At 48.6% G+C, this 27,971-nt stretch overlaps 2 protein-coding genes across 2 annotated transcripts in view; both read right to left on the reverse strand.

Annotated features, from left to right (window-relative positions):
• The window catches only part of ATP6V0D1 (ATPase H+ transporting V0 subunit d1), a 42,956-nt gene extending 29,947 nt beyond the window's left edge, over positions 1-13,009 (reverse strand). Inside the window, exon 1 of the mRNA XM_047794291.1 lies at positions 12,751-13,009. Within this exon, the coding sequence (XP_047650247.1) occupies positions 12,751-12,880 (130 nt within the window). The 5' untranslated portion in view covers positions 12,881-13,009. The remainder of the gene's footprint in view (positions 1-12,750) is intronic.
• Positions 13,010-13,657: 648 nt separating this feature from the next.
• Positions 13,658-15,374, reverse strand: AGRP (agouti related neuropeptide). Its single transcript, XM_047791987.1, has 3 exons — positions 14,562-15,374; positions 14,314-14,405; positions 13,658-13,896 (listed from the first exon to the last, which is right to left on the reverse strand). Exons 1-3 carry the CDS (start codon positions 14,689-14,691, stop codon positions 13,714-13,716), a joined length of 405 nt encoding a protein of 134 aa, XP_047647943.1. The 5' UTR covers positions 14,692-15,374; the 3' UTR covers positions 13,658-13,713.
• Between the last annotated feature and the right edge of the window lie 12,597 nt (positions 15,375-27,971).

The raw sequence follows: 27,971 nt of genomic DNA on the forward strand, positions 1-27,971 counted from the left end.
AACACAGACAATGATTTATTTAACCATACCTTGTTAATGGAAGTTCCTAGGCTAGGGGTCGAATCAGAGCTATAGCTGCCTGCCTACACCATAGCCACAGCAATGACAGATCTAAGCGGTACCTGTGACCTACACCACAGCTCACACCAACACTGGACCCTTAACCCATTGAGCAAGGCCAGGGATCAAACCTGCATCTTCATGGATGCTAATCAGATTTGTTTCTGCTGAGCCACGACGAGAACTCCACTAGTCGGATTCTTAACCCAATAAGCCACAATGGGAACACCAACATGCAATGTTTAAACAAGGGGGTAAAAACTTTTGTCCCCCAAAGGATCTACACCAAGTCACCCTTCCACCAATTCTACTGTTGAAAATTTTTTTTAATTATGTTTCGTTTAAAAGAAAACCAAAAAAGAAAAAAAAGAAGAAGAAGAAGAAGAAATTACCATGCCCAGTCCTGCAGGAGGAGGCACAGCAGGGATCTGGAGGGGAATCCCTGGCTGTGGCTCTCCCTGCTCTAGTTGCCAAATTAGGCTCCACGCCAGGTAGCCTCCTCAGGCGATGTTTGTGTCCACTTGGCCCGCCACTAAGGCTGCTCTCCAGCCTCCTGGCAGGGCTCGTGGGCAGGACAAAGCTTCTAAAGGAGGCTTGTCCTGGCTGCTAACCAACAGATGGCCGGGCGTGGGCTGAGCTGTTGCCCGCCAGCATGCTGATGACTTCCAGATTGGTATCTTAATGCTACTTCCCCCAGCTCCAGATCCACACAGCCACCTCCCTCAGACCTGATTCAGCACATCTGCTACAGAACTCCTCCTCCTCCACCACCGGGTCCATGCCCCAAACCTTCTCCTCCTCTGGTGGTCCCTAGCTCAGAAGCCATTCCCAGCACTCACCCAGTCATTTATGAAGGTCAGAAGCCTGATTTCTGACCCCTCTCACCCCAGACTTAGGCACACTGGCCCCATCTTATGGGTCTCATTCCTTAAGCTGGTCTCTGAAACCAGTCCTTCTGCCCTGCCACTCTTGTCCCAGTACAGACCACCTTCTGGAATAATCCAGCCTGACTCCTCCTAAATCCAACCTCCAGAGCCCCTGACCAAATTTCTAATTGCATCACACTGCCAACCCTTGCCCCCTTCTCAATTCTCCACTTCTTTATCCACTAAAGGATCAAGTCCAACATGGCTCATGGCCACAAGACCTCCCTCCTGCCTACCCCTTACCTCGACCCCTGCTCTGGGAGCCTCATCCTCTTGCAGCAGCCAGTGGAGAGGCATAATCAAGTCCCCATCAGTAGCCCACATCAGCTCATCAATCACTGGGCCCTGGGCTTGGGGGAGGGAAGGTCTCTTCACACAAGGCCACTGCCCAGAGCAGTTGAGACAATATGGATCAAGAAACACTGAGGGGAATACTTCAGGTGCGTGTGGACCCAGGCTCTCATAGCTCAAAGACTCAATGTAGCTGTTCCCTTTATTCCATGTGCAAACCCTGTTGGATTATCACATTCTGTATACCGTTCTCCCAGTGCTTCCTGAGCCCCCCTCTCTTGCTTGTAGTCACTGGATTGCCTGAACTGTGTCATCTCTTCCTCTGGATTGCATCTGACTCTGAGGAATTCTGGATAGAGCTAAGCTTGTTTTGCTGTCCAAGCCATGGTCACCTAATTTCACTAAATCAAAATATTCTCCTCTGACAAACAAAATGGAACATACAAAATGTTTCCAGGCAAGACCATAAACAGAAACTCTTAAGCAAGACATTTCCCACGCACTGACCTTGATCTAACTGAAGAAACCCTCTTTTTTAAAATCACAACCCTCATCCTCCCAAGCTACACATCCTTCCAAGATACCCAAGACACCCAAGGCCTTCCATGAACCAAACAGATGCACCTATCCACCCCGAGCCCTGCTCACCCTGACACATGCTCTGCTCTCTCCTCCCAGCTCCCAAAGCTCCCTGCTAGTCTATGCAGTGTCATGTTTCTGAGACTGCGAACGCCATTCCTTCTTCCCATCTCCTCGACCTGGCTAATTTTGCATGTGTGACAGCTTTACTGAGATATAATTCATACACCATACAATTGGCCCATTTAAAGTGCACAAATCAAAGTCTTCTAGTAAATTCAGAGTTGTGTAACCATCACCACAATCGATTTTAGAACATTTTCTTCGCCCCAAAAAGAGCCCCTCTACCCTTAAATGTTACTACTCACATGCTCCCACTGACCCATAGCGTACTCTGTGGACATTCAGTGCTGGTGCTTTTGTTTTTGTTTTTTATATTTTTTATGGCCACGCCTGCAGCATATGGAAGTTCCCAGGCTAGGGACTGAAGCCAAGTCACAGCTGCGACTTACTCTAGAGTGCTACCACAACTATGACTTTAATCCACTGTGCCAGGCTGGGGACAAAACCTGCATCTTGGCGCTGCAGAAACATCGCCAGTCCCACTGCACCACAGCGTAAACTCCTCAGGGCTGTTTTGATGTCCACTGGTCCGCCCACTAGGCACATCTGCCCCCAGCAAGGCCTGTGTGACATATTTTCATTATCTACTCGAGGCCCAGCATAGTGCCTCCCTCCAGGAGTGACAGGAAGAAATGATCACACTGGGAGCAGCTGGCTTTTCTGACTGCTCACTCGGGGCCAGGCCCTGAGCTTACACTTCACTAACATCTCAGAGTGATCCTATTAACACTGTCACTGTGCAGCTAAGGACAGACCACTCACCCAAGGTCACAAAGCCAGTATGTGGCTGAGCTGAGATTAGTTCATCAGTGACCTCTGCTCTGTCCATACACTGTCTCTGGCCCATCCACTCCGTGCACTGCCATCAGCTTCTAGCCCTGCTCTCCTCTGTTCTCGTTAAGGTCACCAATGACCTCTGAATGGCAAAACCAAACGGAGGGCTGTCTGACTTTTACTCTCTTGGCCACATCAGGCATTCACTGCCTGCTTCTGTTTCAGGTTCTCCCTTAAGCCCACCCATTTCTCAGGGGAAAGGCCTCTTTGGCCTTTCTGGCAGGACCATCTTTTGCCCCACCTTGCTTAACAGAAGCCCTTTCTGGGCGAGGGTCTCATCTAAGGCCTCTACTCCTCTGACTTCATCCTCTCTCTTGCGTTCAGTGGCCACACGTCTACCCAGGTTCAAACCGCACACCTAAGCACCAAAAACAGCTTCCACATCTTCACTAAAATGGCTCACAAATCCCTCAGTCCCATTTCTGACTCTTTCACCAACCTGTTCCTTCTACATTCCACTATCATTTCACTACCATCTACACAGCTGCCTAAGCCAGAGATGAGGCCATCAGCCTTAACTCTTCATTCTTTCTTAGCCTCTTTATCCAACCCTCAAGTCCTGTCAATTCCTCTCGCTATAATTCCCTCACAATGCACCCTGCTGATGCCTAAAGACTCCACCACCATCTTCTCTGGCCTTGATTACTCTAAGACCCTGCAGACTGTTCTCACCTCCAGCATAGCCCCTACCTCCAAAACGCTTTTCAAACTGCAGGCACATTCTAAAATACAAGTCCAGCAGTTTTACCCCCTCCCTCCATCCCCTCGAATTCAGGACAAAAGCCTTCCTGGGGTTTTTGCAGTCCTTAAAAGCTGATCTCTTTCCAGCCACATTCCTGGCCACACCACGATTAGTGCTGAATAACTTAGCATTCCTGGAAATGAACACCATCTCTGTTTATATCTGCAGTTTCATGTAACTGGTGATTGGCCAAGCCCAGCCTGGAGTCTCACCTTCCTCTTCCTATATGAGGCTATCTTTTGCGAAATAATGTTGAGATGCGGAAGGAAATGCTGTAATGAACAGAAGACAAGTGACACAGGACAGAGAGGGATAAAGTGTTCTGGAAGACAATGAGTATATCACACATGTGCACTCTTCAGCCATGGTCCCTGAGCATCTACCTCACTGGCTGAGGAAAACAATCCTCAGGACCATCTACATTAAACGGAAAGTGAGAGGATCCCAGGACTCCTCCTCCTGAATGTCAATTTTATTTCTTTACAACAGGAAGGAGATATACTGAATGGCCTAAGTATCAGGAAGACCACCCGTTCCAAATTAGGAACTGGTATCTGATACCCACCAGCTGAGTTATAGATGCACAGTCCAGTAAACTATATGCTTTTCTGTATTTTCCAAGTTTCTGAGTAAGAAGAGAGCTAATTCATAAAAAAATCCTAGAAGTGGAGTTCCCGTCGTGGCGCAGTGGTTAACGAATCTGACTAGGAACCATGAGGTTGCGGGTTCGGTCCCTGCCCTTGCTCAGTGGGTTAACGATCTGGCATTGCCGTGAGCTGTGGTGTAGGTTGCAGACGCGGCTCGGATCCCGCGTTGCTGTGGCTCTGGCGTAGGTTGGCAGCTACAGCTCCAATTTGACCCCTAGCCTGGGAACCTCCATATGCCACTGGAGCGCCCCAAGAAATGGCAAAAAGACAAATAAATAAATAAATAAAACCTTTCTTTAAAAAAAAAAGGAAAAAAGAAAAAAGAAATACTTTAAAAAAAAATCCTAGAAGTAATGACAACTCAGTAGCAGTGAGAACCCCCTGGACTCAGATTATAGTCTCTAAATATCATTTTCCAATAAAAAGAACTAGGTCTCCTTAGAAATGATGACTCTAAGTCTGGGTCGGGAAATGTACAAGATAACACTGGAATATATTGTAATTTCAGCAGAAGGAAAGGCTACAGGGTTATGTCAAAAATGGAATATATTGTAATCTCAGTAGAAAGAAAGGCTACAGGGTTATGTCAAAAAACTCAGCTGCCTATTGTATAAGCTCCCACTGGCCAAAGGACAATTTGAGCATCAATAAACTCCCACTTTTGAGTTCCCATTGCGGCACAGCAGAAATGAATCCGACTAGGAACCATGAGGTTGCAGGTTCAACCCCTGGCCTTGCTCAGCGGGTTAAGGATCCAGCATTGCCATGAGCTGTGGTGACAGATGCAAATGCGGCTTGGATCCGGTGTTGCTGTGGCTCTGGCATAGGCTGGCAGCAACAGCTCCGACTAGACCCCTAGCCTGGGAACCTCCATATACCACAGGTGTGGCCCTCAAAAGACAAAAAAAAAAAAGACAAAAAAATAAAGTTAAAAGATTGAAACGTTATAAACATATTAAATATATTTAAATATATTAAAATCCATAAGTACGTTATGACACTAAACAAACAAAAGAAGAACAACCTCATTAGCCCAACTCATAATTTTGTTTTCTTCTTTGCGGGGAGCAGGGCACACCCTGCAGCATGTGCAAGTTCCCAGGCCAGGGATTGAACCCAAGCCCCAGGAGTGACAACACCAAAACCTTAACTGCTAGACCATCAAGGAACTCCCCCTCATTATTTTGAAAGCTAGTAAATATGGGAAAGAATCAAGCATTTATCCTGCCTCTCCTACACTGTATTTCAGAGTAACCAATTAGTTGATTACTGGAAATTTCCAGGTATAAAAGTATTCAAGCTGGAGTTCCCGTCGTGGCACAGTGGTTAACGAATCCGACTAGGAACCATGAGGTTGCTGGTTCGGTCCCTGCCCTTGCTCAGTGGGTTAACGATCCAGTGTTGCTGTGAGCTGTGGTGTAGGTTGCAGACGCGGCTCGGATCCCACGTTGCTGTGGCTCTGGCGTAGGCCGGCGGCTACAGCTCCGATTGGACCCCTAGCCTGGGAACCTCCATATGCCGTGCGGGAGTGGCCCTAGAAATAGCAAAAAGACCAAAAAAAAAAAAAAAAAGTATTCAAGCTAGCAATTGCAGAAGGAAACAAAATTAAGATACCACCATTTTGCAACCCCTAATGAAATAATGGTTCTAGGCAATAAATGTCAATGATGCCTATGTCATAAAAAGAGAAACAACTTCTGGAGTTTCTGTAGTAGCTCAGTGGTTAATGAACCCAATTAGTATCCATGAGGACACGGATTCAATCCCTGGCCTTGCTCAGTGGGTTAAGGATCCACCGTTGCTGTGAGCTGTGGTGTAGGTCACAGACATGGCTCAGATCTCACCGTGGCTGTGGCTGTGGCTGTGGCACAGGCCAGCAGCTACCGCTCTGATTCAACCCCTAGACTGCAATCCTCCATATGCTATGAGTGTGGCTCTAAAAAGACAAAAAAAAAAAAAGAAAGAAAGAAAAAGGAAACAACTTCCAATGGAAGTACAACCATCATCTATTAAATAGCTTTAAAAAAAAAAAAAAGTGGATGGCTGTGGCTGTGGCGTAGGCTGGCAGCAACAGCTCCAATTTGACCCCCAACCTGGGAACCTCCATATGCCACAGGTGCAGCCCTTAAAACAACAACAACAACAAAAAAAAAAAACCAGTAGAACCAGAATCTAATTAAGTCTCTAGACCTAACTTACCAATTTACAGGGAAAACAAGGGACAGAGGAACATGTTAAACTACACATCAGGGATATAATTAACAAAATTGGGATGGAGACAAAATCTATAAATTAGATGACCCAGTTTCTTCACTAAATAAAAGGAAAAAGAGGAGTTCCCTGGAGGCCTAGCAGTTAATGATCTGGTGATGTCACTGCTGTGGTTTGAGTTCAATCCCTGGCCTGGGAAGTTCCGCATCCTGCATGGCCAAAAGAAAAAGGAAAAATGAGACAGAAAATCTATATACTAAAAGACTTCTGATATCCTCATCAACTGAAATAAATGGATCATAATTGGATCCCAACTAAAATCAACAAATTATATTAAGAAATCATTTGAGAAAATCAAAGAAATCTAAACACTAAATGGATATTTGACGACATCAGAAAACTGTTTCCTTCTTTTTCTTTTTTTTTTCTTGGCTTTTTAGGGCTGCACCTGCAGCATATGGAGGTTCCCAGGCTAGGGATCCAATCAGAGCTACGGCTGCCAGCCTATACCACAGCCACAGCAACGCGAGATCCAAGCCGCGTCTGCGACCTACACCACAGCTCATGACAACGCTGGATCCTTAACCCACTGAGCGAGGCCAGGGATTGATCTTGCAACCTCATGGTTCCTAGTTGGATTCGTTTCCGCTGCATCACGAAGGGAACTCCGCTACTGTTTCTGCTAAAGGAGGAATAACAGCATTGCGGTCATGTTTAAAAACAAACAAAAAAAAGTAATGTTCTTTTTCAGAAACGCCAAAATATTTACAGGTGAAATGATATGTTGTCTGGGATTTACTTCAAAATAATTTGAGAGTGGCAAATAAGTACAGCTATTACTGAAACAAGATTGATCATTGTATTAACGATCATTGTATTAGATGATTCTTACTTATGGGTTCATTATACTATTCCTTCTAATTTGTATATGTTTCATGATATACATAATAAATAGGTTTTTTGGGGTTTTTTTCTATTTTGCCATGTGGAAGTTCCCAAACCATGGATGGAAACTGCACCAAAGCAGTAAATCAGAGTCATAGCAGTGATAACACCGGATCCTTAACCTGCTGAGCCACTAGAGAACTCCATAATAAATAGTTTTAAAGAGTCAAGAGGAAGAGGGGAATTCTGGAGGGCAGGGCTAGAGCCTCATTTGAAGTGAATTCCTAGTAGCCAGTCAGACAGATTAATAGCAATGCTTTTGGGAGTTCAGTGGCTCAGTGGTAATGAACTTGACTAGTATCCATAAGGACACGAGTTCAATCCCTGGCTTGCTCAGTGGGTTAAGGACCTAGCGTTGCTGTGGCTGTAGTGTAGACCAGCAGTTACAGCTCTGATGCAACCCTTAGCCTGGGAACTTCCATATGCCATGGGTACGGCCCTAAAAAGACCCCCTCCCCCAAAAAAAGCAATGCTTTTATTTTGAAGCCAGGGTCAAAGCTGAGGGTTCAGGCCCAGAACTATGGCAATACCTGAAATACTTGCCTGGCTCTCTCATGAGGCCCGGGGGCTGGAGCAGAGTAGGCCTTCAGAAAGGTTTTTTGTTTTGTTTTGTTTTGTCTTTTGTCTTTTTAGGGCCGCGCCGGCAGCACATGGAGGTTGCCAGGCTAGGGGTTGAATCTGAGCTGTTGCTGCCGGCCACAGCCACACCAGATCCGAGCCGCATCTGTGACCTACACCACAGCTCATGGCAATGCCAGATCCTTAATCCACTGAGCAAAGCCAGGGATCAAACCTACAACCTCATGGTTCCTAGTCGGATTGTATCCACTGCACTACAATGGGAACTCCCAGAAAGTATTTTCTGAATGAGCAAAAGAACACTTGAACATCGAGGTGGCACTACATATGCTCCTCATGATCTAAAATAAAGTCACTGAGTCATCTCTGACCATCTCAAATTCGGCAGGCCTCTGTGGAAGGCGATGCTCCATACCACCACTCTTTCTGCCCCCACACCCAGTGCTAAGAAGCCAGGTGGGCTCAGCCTGATTTTTTTTAAACCAAGGGTCTGAGTTCCCAGAAGATCTGTACTCTGGTCCCTCACACCCCACCACCCAAGGCTCCTTTTGGTCCCTCTGATTGATTCAACTATTTTTGCCTTTGCATGCTGGTCTCTCTGCAGGAAGTGCTCTCCCCTGCCCCACTTCACCGTGTCCTGCCCGACCCTGGCCCCAGCTCTCCCAAGGCCAGCTCCTCATGGTTCACACCTCAGTTTGAATAGTTTTTCCTCAGCGGGGCCTTAAGCAGCCAAGCTCTCTTAAGAAAGTTCCCCTCTGAGGAGTACCTGTTGTGGCACATCGGAAACGAATTGGACTAGGAACCATGTGGTTGCAGGTTCAATCCCTGGCCTCGCTCAGTGGGTTAAGGATCCGGCGTTGCCATGAGCTGTGGTGTAGGTTGCAAATGAGGCTTGGATCTGGCGCTGCTGTGGCTCTGGTGTGGGCCGGTGGCAACAGCTCCTATTAGACCCCTAGCCTGGGAACCTCCATGTGCCATGGGCGCGGCCCTAAAGGCAAAAGACAAGAAAGTTCCCCTATGATTCTCCATTACCCCTTCACTGTTTCTTTCATGACATCACCCTTAAAATGCAATTATATATTTCCTTTGCTTTAAAGTAACAGTAATAGCTAACACACTTACTCAGCAATTACCATGTGCCAAGTTCACGTTAAGTGTTTTACAGGGATTATCTTGTTTAGCTTTTACAACCTCCCCATCAGTAAAAATACATATGATTTTATTTTTTTATCATCATTACCATTTTACAGATGATGAAACTCAGGATAAAGAGGTTACATGGCCACAAAGCCATGAAGTAGTAAGCTCATATTCATAACTATTAGGCTACATTGATCTCTCTCTCTCTTTTTCTTTGGCCTTTCCCACAGCATGGGGAAGGTCTGGGGTGACAGATGTAATCTGCACCACAACAGTAACCAGAGCCACAGCAGTGACAATGCCGGATCCTTAACCCTCTGAGTCACCAGGGAACTCCAAGATGTCTTAATGTCGTCTCATGGCCCCAGTGACCACTACCCCAAGACCGAGAGTCAAGAAAACATCATTCAACAAAGTATCTCAAGAAGTTCCCTGGTGGTCTGTTGGCTAAGACTTGATGCTTTCAATCCATGATCTGGGAATTGAGATCCTGCATTAAGCCACTGCATGCTACAAAAAAAAAAAAAAAGAAGAAGAAGAAGAAGTATTTCAGACCCTACCACAGTGCCTGGTATAAAAAAGGTGTTCCACAAATATATGTAGAATGAATGGAATGAATGAAAACACTCAAAGTAATACCGCATGGTTCCTTTGTATATCTGACCCACCTCATCTTCCCCACAAGTCCCTAACACAGGACCCAGCTCCCAGAAGGTACTCAACACATCCGGAAATGCTCACAGCTGGAAAGAGCTTTTGTGACCACCCAGCCCTGTCCCCAGTTCACCAAAGAGGTAGGAGCTTCTTCTACTTCTGAGAAGAGATAATCAGACAAGATGGACAATGGAGGATACATGCACTTCAGAGGTCCTAAGAGAACGAGTCCTAGCAAAAGAGGTTGGTAGCAGATACCCTGATGGAGCAGAATCCGGGAAAGTGTGGTGGAGGGTCCTTACACACTTGCCCTACCTTGCAGAACAAATAAATACCCTCCACCCAATGCCTGAGCCTTCTGGAAACTTTCCTACATCTAAAACATGTGCTTTGAAAACCTCTTCAGCAGGACATCCCGACAGATCTCACTAGGGACCACAGGCTTCCTTGGCCTCTCCTTCCCACCTCCCTCCCCCACCCCTCTCTTTCCCTTTTCCCTGGTGATAAGGAGGCAAAAACACCCAGAAACAAAAGCCTGGAGGCCATGCCTCTGGTGTCACCTTAAGGAACAGAGAAGGCCTTTCTACAAAAGACAAATGGAGTTTCTGGGCACTCCTTCCTGCTCTAATTATCTCTAGCCCCTGAAAGTCCTGAACAGCTCCAGCACAGAGTCCCAAGAATCTCAAACTCTGTGTTGAAAAACTTCTAGGAGAGCAGCACAAACACCACAAGAGCTGCAATTGGATGGAGGGGGACAACATTCTAGCCTAGCATGGCCACAAAGGGGTTCTAAGATGGGATGGTATTGGGTCTAAGTCTTAAAGAGTGGGAATCCTGGGTTTCACAGGAATAAGAAAGGAAGCAGAGGAAATGGCTAGCGCAAAGAACACTGGAAAGAGGTAACATTTACCTAGTGATTAGTCTGTGCTTGGTGCTGAGCTAAGTGTTTTACATGTAATAACTCATCGACATCTCACAACCTTGTGAGATAGATAGGTGCTGTGAGCATGTCAGATGAAGAACCCAAGACCCAAGGCATTAAATAACTTGTCTAAGGTGATTCAGCATATGGTGGGGTTCAAAGTCAGATCTGAAAGTCCAAAGTTTACCACACTATGTGCACCAAGGGCTGGGGGGTGACTTGCAGGAGGGAAAGGAACATGTGTGCAAGAGTGAAGGAATCCCAGAATGTCACATTAAAGATCTAGATGGTGATCCACAAGGGTGACCACGGATGAGCAGTGTTGTCGGAAGAATAACCTAATATGTTTACAGAGGATGATGGAAGATCTGATGGGAAGATGGAACCCTGTGCCCTCGGAAGCTCTGCAGGGTTGGGTGGGGGGCAGCAGCAGGAGAAAACCCTAGATAGAAACAAGTTTACCAAATGCCAGTTGGTAATCAATGATGTCCACCTTGTGATTTAAGCAAATAAAGATCTTCCCCTAGTCCCAGTTAAGACTATAAAATTCCCATTAAATGCCAACTGTGTGCCAGGCCCTGCCCCGGGCAGCCTCCCTCCTTCCACTATCCTATCCTGCCACTGCGAGGATAATGAGGTTGCTGGAAAGTTCCTACAATCCAGCACACTAAAGTGCTCTCCTCTCCTTCCCCAGCTCTGCTCCTATAAAGGAGATGACAGACTTTTCTTGCAAATTTATATTAAAACCATAATATCCACAACTGTACTTTAACTTCAGTAAGTTTTTTAATTTAAAGGTATTTATTTTCATATTACTGGCCCAGTTTGCAAGGTACATAACAACCTTTTAAAAAATTGAATTCACTTTTTTTTTTCTTTTTGCCATTTCTTGGGCCGCTCCCGAGAAATATGGAGGTTCCCAGGCTAGGGGTCGAATTGGAGCTGTAGCTGCCGGCCTACATCACAGCCACAGCAACATGCAATTCGAGCCGTGTCTGCGACCTACACCACAGCTCAGGGCAACGCCGGATCCTTAACCCACTGAGCAAGGCCAGGGATCGAACCCACAACCTCATGGTTCCTAGTCAGATTCGTTAACCACTGAGCCACGATGGGAACTCCATGAGTTCACTTCTAACCTCAATAAGTTTATGATGAGAAAATTTTCTCTAGAAGGTGAATCATCTGGCCATTCTCCCTCTCCAGCTACCAACCTGGAGGCTAGCAGTACCTCTGTTCAAGGATATCTGGTAAAAGTCAGGGATGGTAACTCACAGCTCAGCCACTGTGCCCTTCACTACACATGGGGGAGGGGAATGAAGCAAAGACTGCAATCAGGAACATACCCAATTCAGTAAGTGTGATTCTGTGATTCAGGGATTCAATCCCACTGTGGAGCTTTGTGTTCTGAGAAGAAAGGATACCACTCCTGTGCTTAGGAATCTTGTCCCAAAAGGTATCTTCGTAGAGGGGGTGAGAATTATTGTCAAATACGTATATATGAACTTCCAGACTTTCAGGGCTCTCCCAAACATTGCCTTCAGGAGACTGCTCGATGGGAGGAAATTCTCGCTAAGCTGGCTCAGCAATTCCCCAGAAAGGCTCAGTCCCAGGCCAAAGGGAAGACACAGTGATCCCAAAGGCCTTGGTGTATGTGTTGGGAGGGAAAGCAGGGGACTTTTCAACTTAGATTCCCCAAGCATTGCCACTAGACAGCTCTCTGGCTACGTCAAAGTAAAGAGGTTTGTATGAGCACATCCCGCACGAAGCAACCACTCCCGAGTGACCCTCTTCCAAACTACAACGCCGGAATAACAGGTTAAGAGGTGGCCCCAGAGGAAACGAACCACTGAAGTTCTTAAAGCCTCGTTTGCGTTTAGGCCCACACTGAGCTGCAACTGGAGGTAGATTCCTTTCCGGAACACCCGCCATCACCCCCGGCTTCCCAGCGAGGCCTCTCAGGCCCGTATCCGGTTCCCCGACCTCTCCGGCCCCTTCGAGAACCCCCAGCTTCGCCTCCCACACCTAGGCACCTTCAGGCCGGGGCCCACCTCCCTGCAGGCCTTTTCGGGCCCGCAGCCCAGCCCCGCGGCTCACCCTCGAGCGTCTCGCACTGCACCAGATTAAGGTAGTCCGCCTGGCTGAGCACTCCGGCCTTCAGGCCGCGCACAAGCCCCTCCAAATAGCCATTGTCCACGTTGAAGTAAAGCTCCGGGAAGAACGACATGGCTGCGTCTGGGGCGGCGGGACCAGAGGACCCGGACCGGACCGGCCGGCACGCAGCACAACTCCAAGATCAGCTGACGCGGCGCCAGCAGCGGACTGTCAAGCTCATCAGGTGACCATAAGGAGGCGGGGCTCTAAGCAGCACCCGATTTCCGGGTGGTTTCGCACGGAACTTCTGCGCAGCCGTGGGCTGGGGGCCGCCCTCTGGCGCCTGCTCATTGAGGGGAGGAGCGCCTCCCGCGCCCTGGCGGGAGCGACTTAAAATGTCCGAGAATAGCCGCGTGGTGGCGCCCGTGGACGCGGGGGCTTGCACTCTATAGAGTTTCCGAGTCCGGAGCACCTGGTACTGTGGGGGCCAGAGGAGTAAAGATGGGTGTGGGCGGCGCCCCTTATGCTTGGAAATATTCAGACTGGTGAATTAACCTTCCCCAGAGGGGAACTGTGAAGGGTGGGATTTGCTGGGGGTCACGCGTCGGGTTAGCCTTAAGCGGGCCCTGGATCCTAATGGTTTGTTAGCCAGCGGGGAGCGACAGACCCTTTGCAGCGCTGCGACTCTTTCCCCCGCATTTATTATATAAGCTTCTCCTAGGGTTGGAGCACGGTCCTCCTCTGCTTCTCCCAACCGCTCCTGGCACTCTTAAGAGTGTAAGTGACTCATGTTGGGATAGCGCAGGCCCTGGAGTAGGGATGTGTGTGTGTGGTTTCTTGGCTGAGAGGCACCTTCGCCCCTAACGACCGTCACGTTCAAAATAACGCCACAACCCTGGGGTTGGTCCCATCCTTTATTGGCGCCCGCCTACCCCCGCCCCGACCCCGACGACATTGGCTGGCCAGCTAGGTGCGGCTGCAGGGGTTCGTGGCAGTACCCAGCTTGCGGCAATAGCAGAAGGCGTTGAAGAAACGGCAGTAGCATGTAGCACATGGGTCGCAGCATGGTACCTGGTGTCCCAGACAGGATTCGTGCAACCTTACGCAGCGACGTGGGGAGCGTGCCTTGCGTCCTTCAGGATCTAGCACCTACAAGGGTTGGGAAACAAGGACTTCCAAAAGCACGTTCATGGAATGCACCAGATCAAGGCAGGATGGAAGTGGAGCGTGGACGGGATGGTCTGCAGTGTCGCCCCGGGTGAGGGGGTCAGGAAGTGCAGGTAGAGGTGTTTTGTATGTTTGTTTTTCCATTTTTGGTCACCCCAGAGCATATGGAGCTTCCGGTCAGAGATCAGCTGCAAGCCACAGTCTCAGCCTAAGCTGAAGGGATGGCAAGGCCAGATCCTTAACCCACTTGTGCTGGCCGGGGATGAACCCACGTCCCAGCGCTCCCAAGACACCGCCAATCCCGTTGTACCACAGTGGCAACTCCAAGCACAGATAGAGGTTGATGCTTGACACACCCACTCAAGACTCGTGGCCTCAGCCCTTCCCCTGAGCTGTTACCTCTGCCAAGGCCTTGGCCTCGGCCTGCTGCAGCAGAGCCTCTTCTGCCCGTTCTGCAGTTGTCCTCTTCAGTGGGGGCTGCAGGCCTAGATCTGGGACAGATGATGTGAGGGCAGAACCACCCATGCACAAAACACCCACCTCCCAGGCCTGGGATTGGGAAGGGGAAGAAAGGGCTCATACAAGCAGAATACTTTGTGGCCAGAGGATGTCCAAGCCCCACCCAACCCACGCCTGCCCGCACTGACCTTGGAGTTCTGGGAACAAGGCTTGGTCAAGCCTTCCGATACCCTCCAGGGGGGCCAAGCCTATCTGGGCCCCCAGCATGGTGGGCATTGCCAGCAGTAGGGCACAGCTCAGCAACATTGTGGTCAGCATAGCCTGGCTCAGCAGGAGAATGTGCCACTTAGTCCCTCTTCATCCTTGGAGCACTCTCTAGGTGCCCTACCCCAGAGGGAAGCACCCCCACCCCCACCCCACAGAAAGTAAGAGTCCCCGCTCAACCTGAGGACTTACCTCTGCTTGCTGGATCCTTGCCCCAAGAGTTCCTGGCCACCCTATGCCCTCAGTTTATATGGCAGGGTCTAATGAAGGACCCACACGTGACTGTTCTCTGCAGCCAGAGCATGAGGCCCCCCCCCCAATGGGTGGGGACACAGCTCAGGCCTCTCTCACAGGCTTTTGGGTGCTCTGCAAGAGGAATACCCATCTCTAGTTTGGGGTGAAGTCTCCAGGAGCCAATGAAAGTTTGGGAATGATATAGGGTACCCAGGGCCCCCAAATTTCTACAGGACAGGGACCTGGGGGATGGGTAGGCTAGCACTATTAGCCATAACAAGGCAGGCGGCCCTGAACACTTAATTTAATTTGTGGCCCTGGAGATGCTCACTCAGACCCTACACGTGGCATGTTCCTTTTGCTTCCAGGAACTTAGGTCAAGGGCATTGAAGGGGGTGATGGACCAGTGACCACAGTGGGGTGGGGTTGGGGTACAGACCTAGACCCTGGGTTTTGCAGAGGAGAGAGGGAAGGGAAGAAGCCGATCTGGCCAAGAGCAGACTCTCTGCCTCCATCCCCTCTACCACCCCTCCTCCTTCTTCCTCCAGCCTTTTCCAAGACCCCGCCCCTGCTCCTGCCCCCACATCCTTTTCTGCCTGGGGTTCCTGGAAGCCAAGGTGGCAGAACGGACTGTTCCCTGGGTGGGCGAGCAGCTTCTAAGTAAAAAGCTTTTAGGCTGCCTGCTTCATTAGTACTAATGGCTGCTCCTTTCCGCCCTGTGTTGTCAGGCCTGTGCCCACGCCTGGTCTCATCAGCATCAGGTGAATGGAGGACTGTCCTTTCATGGAAACGAGAGAACACACAGGACCCCACCTGCCCCAGCCCTTCTTCACTGCCCGCCCCCTCCGCCCCATGCACTTACACACTGCCAGTTAGGTAAAGGGATGCAGGCTGAATCAGCTTCTAGGGCTCAGTGTACAAACAGCTGGCCCAAGGCAGCAAGAGGAAGTTGAAGAGGCTGTTGGGGTTGTTTGTGACCCAGGTTTACACAGGCCATTCTGACCAGGATGAGGCCTGAGGAAGTCTTTCCAGAAAGCCAGTTGAAACCATAGGTTATCATCTGGCAGCCTTTGGCCTGTGAGTTGTGTGGGGAGTTGTGTGTGAGTTGTGTGTGAGTTGTGTGGGGAGGGGTGTGCTGCAGAGGGCGGGGCTGTGGCAGGCTTCTTCCACAGATGGGCACTGACGTCTGTTCTGAAATCCGGCTGGCGTTAGCTCACTTGTGGTTGGCTCAGGTTAACAGTCCTGGGAGCTAAGAGGGTCACCTACTGTGGCCCAGGGGAAGAGGCAGGGGAGTGAGGGAAAGCCTTTCTCAGGAGGTGGTCCATGGATAATCAGGCAAAGGGCCAGTCCCCATTTCTCCCGTAAGAATGGTGCTGGCTGTTCTGGTGATTCTGTCACAAAGCAGACGTGGCATCAAGGCCTCCCTGGCAACTGACATTGACCTTTCTCTCCCAAAGGCTATAGATGAGCCCAGTGACCTGTCCAGGGCTTTTTCTTCTCACAGTGGTGCAGGGTGAAAGTGTCAGGCCACATTGTTGGGCCACATGAGGCTCAGGAAGAGTAATACATCAAATGTACCTGAGGCATTTTTCCCAAATCTTTATGCCCTGGCCTCATCCTTGGAGATTCAGGCTGAAGAGATGGTGGTAGGGGGCAGGGACAGCATGTGGATTTTGAAAGGGTGCCCCAGGTCAGATGAGGTGGGGGCTCTGAGAACCTGACTGAGCCTGGTCAGTGCTCATGCTAAGGATAGCTCCTCATGGAGTTCCTGTTGTGGTTCAGTGGAAATGAATCTGACTAGCATCCCTAAGGACACGGGTTCAATTCCTGGCCTTGCTCAGTGGGTTAAGGATCTGGTGTTGCCATGAGCTGTGGTGTAGGTCACAGAAGTGGCTTGAAGTTGCTGTGGCTGTGGTGTAGATCAGCAGCTACAGGTCCAATTCGACCCCTAGGCTGGAAACCTCTATATGCCACGGGTACAGCCCTAAAAAAAAAAAAAAAAGAATAGCTCTTCATATGGTGGGGGTAGCAGGAGGGTGCTCCTGCCAACTGGGTGCTCAGTGTCTGTGCTCACCCACAGAGCAGTGGCTGTCTTCTCTTGGGTGTGTGGACCCAGGTGTATCAGCCCCATGGACAGTAGAGGCTGCCCAGGTCCCTGGTTAGGTTCAGTGGGGAAGACAGTCAAGAAAAGCAGCAATCAAAACACAGTGGGGAGTTCCCGTCGTGGTGCAGTGGCTAACGAATCCAACTGGGAACCATGAGGTTGCGGGTTCGGTTCCTGCCCTTGCTCAGTGGGTTAACAATCCAGCGTTGCCATGAGCTGTGGTGTACGTTGCAGACGCGGCTCAGATCCCACGTTGCTGTGGCTCTGGCGTAGGCCGGTGGCTACAGCTCCAATTAGACCCCTAGCCTGGGAACCTCCATATGCTGCGGGAGCGGCCCAAGAAATAGCCAAAAAAAACCCAAAAAACAAAAAACAACGCAGTGGGAGGGGAGTACCTGTCTTGGCGCAGCAGAAACAAATCCGACTAGGAACCATGAAGTTGTGGGTTCGATCCCTGGCCTCACTCAGTGGGTTAAGGATCCGACATTGCCATGAGCTGTGGTGTAGGTCGCAGACATGGCTCAGATTAGACCCCTAGCCTGGGAACCTCCATATGCCTCGGGTGCAGCCCTAAAAAAAGACAAAAGACAAAAAAGAAAGAAAGAAAGAAAGAAAATTGAATTTGAAAAAAAAATAAAATGGAATTTGAGAATTTATCTTAAAAAAAAAAAAAGCAGTGGGAGGAGTTCCTGCTGTGGCCCAATGGGTTCTGTGGCATCTTGGGAGTGCTGGGTCGCAGGTTCAATCCCCATCCCCTTGCAGTGGGTTGGGGACCTGGCATTGCTGCAGCTGTGGCTTGGATTGCAACTGTGGCTCGGATATGATCCCTGGCCAGCGAACTCCATATGCCGTGGGATGGCCAAAAAGGAAACACAGACACACAGAGTGGGATGACTAGAGAATTATAAACATTGGACATTTGATGACATTAAGGAATAATTGTTGGGAGTTCTCTTATAGTGCAGCAGGTTAAGGATCCAGTGTTGGAGTTCCCATTGTGGCTCAGCGGAATCAAACCCAACTGGTATGAGGATGCAGGTTCAATCCCTGGCCTTGCTCACTATATGCTGCAGGTGTGGCCCTAAACAAACAAAAAAAAGTATCCAATATTGTCACTGCAGCGGCTTGGGTCACTTCCGTGATACAGGTTCAGTCCCCAGCCTGGGAACTTCTGCATATCCCAGGCACAGCCAAAAAAAAAAAGTGGGGGGGGGGAATAATCGTTAACATTTTTAGTTGTGATAACGATATTGTAGTCATGACTTTTTTCCCTTTCTTTCTTTTGCTTTTTAGGATCACACCTGTGGCATATGGAGGTTCCCAGGCTAGGGATCAAATCGGAGCTGTAGCTGCCGACCTTCACCACAGCCGCAGCAATGCAGGATCCGAGCCACGTCTGCAACCTACACCACAGCTCACGGCAACGTCGGATCCTTAACCCACTGAGCAAGGGCAGGGACCGAACCTGCATTCTCACGGATGCTAGTCAGATTCGTTAACCACTGAGCCACCATGGGAACTCCATTTGAATTATAAATCTATATTTAAAGTGTTCCATTGGTTTCTCAAATGTTATTAGTTTTTGCAAATAATCAGTTTTGGGCTTGATATATCAAATTTTGTTACAATTGGAGTTCCTGTTGTGGCGCAGTGGTTAACAAATCCAACTAGGAACCATGAGGTTGCGAGTTCGATCCCTGCCCTTGCTCAGTGGGTTAAGGATCCAGCGTTGCCGTGAGCTGTGGTGTAGTTTGCAGACGCGGCTCGGATCCCGCGTTGCTGTGGCTCTGGTGTAGGCCGGTGGCTACAGCTCCGATTAGACCCCTAGCCTGGGAACCTCCATATATGCCACAAGAGTGGCCCTAGAAAAGGCAAAAAGACAAAAAAAAGTTACAATTAAGTTTCTGCCTTTCTATTATTTTCTATTTTCCTTGAATGTGTTGATCCTTACATTTATCATCCTGATGAGCACAGTTCCCTACACAGGGTGGTCTGTTAAAGGCTCCTCAGAACCTGTTCCAGCTGCTAATGAGTACACTGTGTGAGTGATTTTTTTTTGTCTGGAGCTGGGCTGATGTTCCAAGGACAATGCTTTCTGGCAGAAGGACCTTCAGAAATGTGTGGCATATTCTGGTTGGAGGATTTGGGGATCCAGAGAGATGCAGAGCCTACTTCATGAGGCTGGGGACTGCAAACATAGGAACCCTGACTTCAAGGAGGAGAAAGAGGAGAGTGTGGATGCCCTGTGCCAGAGACTATGTGTGGCAAGGAGGAGGGGTGCTTGAACCCCATCCCTTTTCTTTTTCTTCCAACAAGATAGTCTGCACCAGAGGGCACTGTTCCTGCTTTTTCCTGCAGGGGGCAGCAGAGCACCCACTGGCTCTCCCAATCCAACAGTATTCTAATACCCAAATCCCCACCCAGCGCACTTCCCCTGGCCTCATGGCTCATCTGTAGGACTTCCCAAAGGCAGAGGTTGCCTGGAAAGGCACAGCCCCCTCAGTCATCCAGGAAGGGGAGCAGGATGGATGGGGATTATTGCAGGCTGTCATCTTGAGCCCTCAACTGGAGAGGGTCCCACTGTGATCCGGAACTCCTAGGTAGGAGAGTCATGTTTGTTGCATGAATGCCAGTACTTGTCATTCTTCCATTCATTCGAGAACTATTGAACACATGCTACATAACCAGTCCTATGCCGAGGGGTCTAGACCTGGAGGCTAGGTCAGAGGCCATGGTGACCTGAAGCTTCTGATTCTGGGGCTAGCCAGGCTTCATGGGCTTGCCTGTTGCCAGTGAAAGTGTAGGTTGGGGTCAAACCAGGGAGAGCAGGGCATGGTACATGGCCAGCAGGTGGATCGAACACCCCGTCCCCAGACCACATGGGGCTCAGGCCCTGAGACCCTCCTTCCCCCTCAGACCTTGCTCTAACATTTCCCTTCTCTCTCTCCATAGGTCTCCACTTCGATCCTGGAAGTGAAGCCTTTACTGGGGTTCCCAGAATATCAGGGCTATCGCTGGAGTGCTCAGATGGAACTTCACAAAAGGATCAGGGAAGACAAACAGGCCCAGCCAGTCTGACTCATAGGACGTGACTTGCGGTCTGGATGCATGAGCCCCTCCAAGGTGGCAAAGGCCACCCTAAACTCCAACTCCAGCTTCTTCTGAAGACGTCTGCCACCCACAGTGTCTAAGTTCCCAGACACCTGGAGAGGTAGCCAGTCCCTCCTCTTGCCTCCCAGGTCCCACTTTTCTGGGTGAAATCTTCTGTTCCTGGGGTGTTACAGCATCCTACCTTGTGCCTCAAATATCCATGCCCTCAACTGGTCTGTGGACATCGGCCCCACGTTCACAGGAAACTCCCAGCAAGGTGTCGTGGAGCTAACCCTTCCAGGTGAAGAGAGGACTCTGGAGTACAACAGGATTTGAGGGGAAGTGCAGTTGAGCCCTCAGCAACCCTCCACAGAGGCATGGCAGTGTTGAGCTGAAGTAGGGGGCACTTGGGGTGTAACCTGAATTGTTCCTAATCCATCCCCAGAGAGGAGAGCATCCCAACTCTGTGAAGATGTTCAGTGGCTCAGCTAGAACCCAAGGAACAAAGGTGTTTGCACAACAGGAACCTCTGGACAGTCTCAAAATGATTTTCAACCTAGAAACTACTCCTTCTGTTAAAGACGTAGGCGCTCTCCAGGCTGATCACCTGTGCCACTCACATTCCATTCAGGTAAGAACAGAGGCTTCAGGAACTCTGAACATAGGCAAAAGGTGCTGCCCGGATTGCTGGGTACAGGGTTAAGATGGTACCTGGCTTGACAGGTTAAAGATGAGCCCAAGGTCAGCTCAAGAAAGCAGAGAGGGTGTGGCTGCCCCCAGAGTTCTCTGGACTTGCTTCTTTCTGCTTTTACCCCTCCTCATCCCCTATGCCTCCAGCTGCACAGAAGGTGTAGGGGGTTTAGGTATGGGAGCCGCGAGGGGATTGAGTCCTGTTGGTGAGCAGTTACCTGGAGGCATTGGATGGAAAGGATAACCTTCCAGCTAAAACCAGCCCTCCTGGGGCACAGCTCTCACCCAGGCACCAAGCCCTTGCCTGATATGGGAGGAAGAGCTCATAGGGTAGCTGCCACCAGCAACCCCACTGGTCACCACTTCCAGATTTTGCCCCTGTAGGCCCTACATAAACTGTCTTCATAAACCCCTGCATAAGGGCCCTCCTCTCAACCCTGGCCAAAGCCAGAGTTTGTGTCAGGATCTAGCATACAGGCAAATTTTCCTCCCTACCTCATCCCTTTACCTGCTACAAGTTTATCTAATGCCCCATAGCAAGACTTCCATCCCATATCTTCAACTCTCAGTGGAATATTAAACTAAACATGATCATCCCCACTTTACATATCAGAAAGCTTTACATGACTTAATTTTGATCACTCAGCTAAAAACGGTCTGGCCTGCTTTCCTTCCTTCCTTGCATGGCCCAGGATATGTTTTAGAGCTGGAGAAGAGGCATGGGGTGTGTGTGTGTGTGCGCGCGCGCACGCGTGCACACACGCACATGAACATGCATGCACTCCAGGGCAGGGCTTGGCTCTAAGGTGTCAACACACACACCTGCTGCCTGTGGAAACCATTCACCCACCCACAGAGCTCCAGGAGGTGCAGAGACAAAAGCAAGCAGCCTGTTCCACCCGCCCTCAGCTCAGCCCCTGTGATGCTGTGGGCTTAGTTGACTGCCAGAGATGTGCTGAATGTCCTTTTGCTCTTGGACACATTTCTAAGTAATCCATGAATCAGAGGAAAAATCACAAAGGACACTAAAATGTTTCAGACTGAATGATAAGGAAATAAAATATATATTAAAAGTTATGGGATGCATCTAAAGCAATGCATATTTAAGTGGATATATTAGAAAAGAAGAGGAATTCCCCTGTGGCACGGAGGAAACAAATCCGACTAGTAACCATGAGGTTGCAGGTTCAATCCCTGGCCTCGCTCAGTGGGTTAAGGATCTGGCGTTGCCATGAGCTGTGGTGTAGGTCGCAGATGCAGCTTGGATCTGGTGTTGCTGTGGCTGTGGCATAGGCCAGCGGCTATACCTCCAATTCGACCCCCAGCCTGGGAACCTCCATATGTGGGTGCAGCCCTAAAAAGACAAATAAATAAGTAAGTAGTGTTGGAACAGATGACTATCTCTTTTACCTGTACCTTACAGCCATCACAAAAATTAATTTGAGATGGATCATAAACATAATCATGAAGGTAAAAAAAATAAAGATTCTAGAAAAACACAGAATATCTTTTTTGTTGTTGTTTTTTAGGCCCTCACCCTTGGCATATGGAATTTCCCAGGCTAGAGATTGAATCATAGCTACAGCTGCCTGCCTACACCACAGCCGCAGCAGCTCAGGATCCGAGCTGAGTCTGCGACCTCCAGATCTTTAACCCACTGAGTGAGGCCAGGGATGAACCTGCATCTTCATGAATCCTAGTTGGGTTTGTTAACCGCTGAGCCATGAAGGGAACTCCCTAGAATATCTTTATAACCTTGGAGTAGGAAAAAAATTTTAAGATGAGACAGAATGTACTAACCATAAAAGGTTGATAAATTAGACTTCCTTAAAACTAAGGATTTCTGGTCATTAATTAAAGATAATTAAGAAAGTGAAAAGATAAACCACACACTGAGAAAAGAACATTGTAATACATAGATTCAAAAACTGACTCATGCAGAACATATACAGAATTCCAGGGAGTTCCTGTCGTGGTGCAGCAGTTAACAAATCTGACGAGGAACCATGAAGTTGTGGAATCGATCTCTGGCCTTTCTCAGTGGGTTAAAGATCTGGCATTGCCTTGACCTCTGTTGTAGATCTCAGACATGGATCAGATCCTGCGTTGTGGCATAAGCTGTGGCTTAGGCTGTGGCGTAGGCTGGCAGCTGTAGCTCCGATTTGACCCCTAGCCTGGGAACCTAAAAAAATAAAAATAAAAAAGAATTCCAGGAGTTCCCATTGTGGCTCAGTGGTAACAAACCTGACTAGCATCCGTGAGGATGCGAGTTTGATCCCTGGTCTTGCTCAGTGGGTTCAGGATCTGGCGTTACCATGAGCTGTATGTAGGTTGCAGACGCAGCTCAGATCTGACATTGCTGTGGTGTAGGCCAGCAGCTGCAGCTCTGATGTGACCCCTAGCCTGGGAACTTACTGCAGGTGCACCTTTTAGGTGCAGCCCTAAAAAGGCCAAAAAAAAAAAAAAAATCCATAGTCATTAAGGAAAAGACTTCAACAGAACCTTCACGAAAGAGGATTTCCAAATGGCCAATAAGCATATGGAAATGTGCTCAACATCATTAGAGAAATTTAATCCGTAGAGAAATGTGAATCAAAACCTCAATGACTAGATGAGCTAAAATTTAAAAGATTGACAATACCAGTGTTGGCAAGGATTTGAAGTAACTAGAACTGATAACAGGTAAATAAGAAAACTGTGGTACAGCACAGGGGAGATAGCCTATATACTTATTTATTTATTTATTTATTTAGGCTTTTCAGGTTCCCTCGTGCGGCACTTGGAGGTTCCCAGGCCAGGGGTCTAATTGGAGCTGTAGCTGCCAGCATATAGCACAGCCACAGCAACGCAAGATCTGAGCCCTGTCTGCAACCTACACCACAGCTCATGGCAACGCCAGATCCTTAACCCACTGAGCGAGGCCAGGGATTGAACCCGAGTCCTCATGGATGCTAGTCAGATTCGTTTCTGCTGAGCCATGATGGGAACTCCTGCAGTTGGATTCTTAACCCATTGCACCATGACGGGAACTCCAGGATTTAATATTTGTAAGATCTCATCGATGTGAATTACTTTTATGCCTTCAGTCTTTAGGAAAAATTGTGAAAGTTACAATATCAGTAATCTCTTCTTAAAATTATCTTCATTTAATGCTGCATTAAAGATGCGTTTACTAAGGACAGAGAACATGAAAAGAAGAAAATAAAAAGAAACTGTGGGAGTTCCTGTCATGGCGCAACAGTTAATGAATCCAACTAGGAACCGTGAGGTTGCAGGTTCAATCCTTGGCCTCACTCAGTGGGTTAAGGATCCAGTGTTGTCATGAGCTGTGGTATAGGTCAAAGATGTGGCTCGGGAGTTCCCGTGGTGGCACAGTGGTTAACGAATCCGACTAGGAACCATGAGGTTGCGGGTTCGGTCCCTGCCCTTACTCAGTGGGTTAACGATCCGGCGTTGCTGTGAGCTGTGGTGTAGGTTGCAGACGCGGCTCGGATCCCGTGTTGCTGTGGCTCTGGCGTAGGCCAGTGGCTACAGCTCCGATTAGACCCCTAGCCTGGGAACCTCCGTATGCCGAGGGAGCGGCCCAAGAAATAGAAAAAAAAAAAGATGTGGCTTGGATCCCATGTTGCTGTGACTATGGCACAGGCCGGCAGTTACAGCTCTGATTTGACTCCTAGCCTAGGAACTTCCATATGCCGCAGGTTCAGCTCTAAAACGGCAAAAACAAACAAGAAAACCCTCTTGTCATTTAGAGTTTTTTAGACCATAGACCAAAAATCACCCCCTTGGAGGTGGCAGCAGTGGGTTCCAGTGAAAACAGTCATTTCCCCAGCTTGCTGTCCTTATATGTGTTTGTCTCATCTCTTGTGACACTTATTTTCTTCCCTGTTTCTGGGGGTTGTCTTCAAGCTATTGACTTCCAAGATTTGCAGATTTCACAATGTGGCGCAACTTTTTTGGTCTGTTGGCTATTTACTGGTTGTTTTTGTTTTTATAGTACAAAATAAAAATAGTAAAAAAAAAAATGGCATCAGTGAGATGACACCAGTTGTAATGAACAGAAAGCTTGAATCAGACTGTCCTAAATTATAACAATAATTTATTGGCTCATGTAATTAAAAAAATCCAGAAATAGGGCTGGTTTCAGATGAAGTTTGAAACAGTGCCTATTGATTTTATAAGGACTCAATATGGCAGACATAGCTGGTTGCCTTCCTAATTAATACCCATTCCCCTTCCTCCAAAAACAAGCCCACTTCTATTTGGGGAAGTGCCAAGTTAAACAGACTAACTTTTCAGTTAAGTGTTGATGGTGTCCCTGGGGTACACTGTGAGTTACACTGAGGGCTTCTGGAAAAGCTCTGCTTCTCTAGCAAAGATGCCTCCCTTTTCTGCTTCTTTTCCCTTTGACTTTGTGCCCAGAATTTAAGTATAATGCTTAGAGCTATAGCAGCCAGCTTGTGACCAAAAAACAAATGAGGAAAAAAACAACAACAAAAAAAACCAATGAGGCAACAACCTTGAGGAGGGACTAGTTGGCTAAAGGTGGTGGATAAGAAAAACAGATCAGGAGTTTCTGTCGTAGCTCAGTGGTTAACGAATCTGACTAGGAACCATGAGGTTGCGGGTTCAATCCCTGGCCTTGCTCAGTGGCTTAAGGATCCGGTGTTGCCATGAGCTGTGGTGCAGGTCGCATACGCAGCTTGGATCCCGCGTTGCTGTGGCTCTGATGTAGGCCGGTGGCTACAGCTCCAATTTGACCCCTAACCTGAGAACCTTCATATGCTGTGGGAGCAGCCCAAGAAATGGCAAAAAGACAAAAAAAAAAAAAAAGAAAAGAAAGAAAAGCAGATCATGCTTCCATGGCACTATAAAGCAGTTGCACCAGCCCTGGTCTGCTCACCTCCTAGTATCCTATTATGAGACAAACATGAAAAAAATATTTGTTTAAGCTACTGTTAGGTTTTTCTCTTATTTGCAGCTAACCACATTGATATCTTCAATTTCTTTACATTTCTTGTGTACTTTTTTTTGTGGTAAGTGCTTCATTCTAAGGCTTGTTTCCCTGGTGGACACAAACTGGCTTCCAGTAATCTCTGAAGCCTCCCGCCCCCTCGTTTATATCCTACAGGAGGGAGTTACCCTTATCCCTGAATTCCCTCGTCCTGGTTCTGAAAATCCTGCTGCCATCTGCTGCTGAACTCTGTGGCTTGAAAACTCACAGAGAGCTCCTCTGATCTGGGAAGGGCCTGATGGTCCTCCCTTGACCTCAGCTGAGCCTTTACAGGCCTTGAGCATCACTGTGATCAGCCTATGACTGACCGCAGAAGTCCTGACCTCCAGAGGCCTTGCCTTGAGGGTAGAGTATCACAGGGTACCTTCTGCCAAGGTCAGTACCAAAAATCTGCCCTTGTGAGCCATGTTTAGCTATTAGCCTCGATAAGTGTTGACTTTGGGCAAATTCCTACTTCATAAAAAAATGGATGTGAGATCTCATTCTTCCTTGGCATGGCCTTGAGAGTGTGCACTCAGGGTGTTTTGTTGCTAAATAACAGTCAGGCTGTATTAGAGAGAGGATCTGGGTATTATCACAGTCTTGCCTAAGGTCACAAAGTTTGTAAGTGATAGAGCTGAGAGTCAAACTGAGAAGTTTGACTCCATTGACCCACCCCCCAGCCATGATGCTAAGACACAGTGATACTTGAGGCCATATTTTTTTTTTTCTTTTTAAGGCTACACCCACGGCATATGGAAGTTCCCAGGCTAGGGGTTGAATCGGAGCTACAGCTGCCGGCCTACACCACAGCCACAGCAACGCAGGATCCTTAATCCACTGAGCGAGGCCAGTGATTGAGCCTGCATCCTCATGGATCCTATTTGGGTTTGTTAACCACTGAGCCATGAAAGGCACTTCCTCGTATATATATATTTTTAAAACAGACCAATTTTTTTTTCTTTTTGGCCTCCTGTGGCATATGGAGTTCCTGGGCCAGGATCAGATCCGAGCCTCAGTTGCAACCTAAGCCACAGGTGCGGCAACACCGGTTACTTAATCCACTGTGCCAGGCCAGGGATGGTACCTGCATCCCAGAGTTCCCAAGACGACACCAATCCCATTGTGCTGCAGCAGGAACTCCTAACACAGACCAACTCTAAGCCCACGGGAATATTCTTCAGTTCCTCAAAGAAATATGCCTTCTCGCATTGTCCCTGAAGCACATGGTCCTTTTATTGTTATACTTATCTTGGAGACCCAGTTATAGAAAAGTAGTTCTCAACTTCAGCATTGCCATTGGTGCAGGAGTAAGACTAAAAGCCACCCTCAGACTCAGTACTGGGGAGGTATGGTGCACATGCTTGGTCTGAAAGGGGAGGCCATTGATGTCAGTCCGAGATGCAACTTCATGCAGGTTGTCAGGGTCTCACTTGCAGTGTAATGGGAGAGACCTTTTGTCCTGGTGGTGGTGGTGGTTCTAGCCTGATGTGCTGTGAGAATAGCGGTAAAGATTTCCTTCTTCCTGGAATATTGGTAGGTTTCCTGGAGGAGGTGGAGGTTTTTTTAGTTTGTTTGTGTTTTTGTCTTTTTTAGGGCCGCACCCAAGGCATATGCATGTTCCCAGACTAGGAATCTAATCGGAGCTGTAGCCACCAGCCTACACCACGGCCACAGCAGCACGGGATCTGAGTCGTGTCTGTGACCTACACCGCTGCTCACTGCAATGCCGATCCTTGACCCACTGAGCAAGGCCAGGGATGGAACCTGAGTCCTCATGGATACTAGTCAGGGTCATTAACCACTGAGCTCCGAGGAGGTGGTATTTAAGGTGATATTTAAGGGTTCTAAAAGTGGACAGAGCTTCCCAAAAGGAGGAAGATAGGGAGTGATCTCCAGTACAGCCTTTGCACAGCTGTTCATCACAGGAATGCTAATGGGCTGTGCAATTTCCAGTGTCACAATCCTCTGGCCCCTACTGGTCCATACCCTCAGTTTCCTGGTTCCAGTCTTAGTGGACTCAGCCCACATCTGCCCTTCAGTTTTCTTCTTCCTGGGAACCAAGGAACAACTGACGAGGTCCCAGGAAACCTCCCATGGCCTCCCAGTGAACCAGCTGGGGCCTACTCCCTGGGGTTGGCGAAGGAAACTACCAGCTTCTGGGGCTTTCCCCTTGACTCTAGAACAGTGAGACAGCAAAGAGAAAGCCTGAGGATGCCCTAC

Source organism: Phacochoerus africanus, chromosome 8 (assembly GCF_016906955.1).
Source record: "Phacochoerus africanus isolate WHEZ1 chromosome 8, ROS_Pafr_v1, whole genome shotgun sequence".
Classification (NCBI taxonomy): Eukaryota; Metazoa; Chordata; class Mammalia; order Artiodactyla; family Suidae; genus Phacochoerus; species Phacochoerus africanus.

Excerpts from the sequence above, each read along its gene's own strand:
- AGRP (XM_047791987.1), bottom strand. The coding sequence starts at position 14,691 with ATGCTGACCACAATGTTGCTGAGCTGTGCCCTACTGCTGGCAATGCCC. Across the intron at positions 14,406-14,561 it reads CTTGTTCCCAGAACTCCAAG|ATCTAGGCCTGCAGCCCCCA; the intron begins GTCAGTGCGGGC and ends CATCTGTCCCAG. Across the intron at positions 13,897-14,313 it reads AGGCCAAGGCCTTGGCAGAG|GTGCTAGATCCTGAAGGACG; the intron begins GTAACAGCTCAG and ends CAACCCTTGTAG.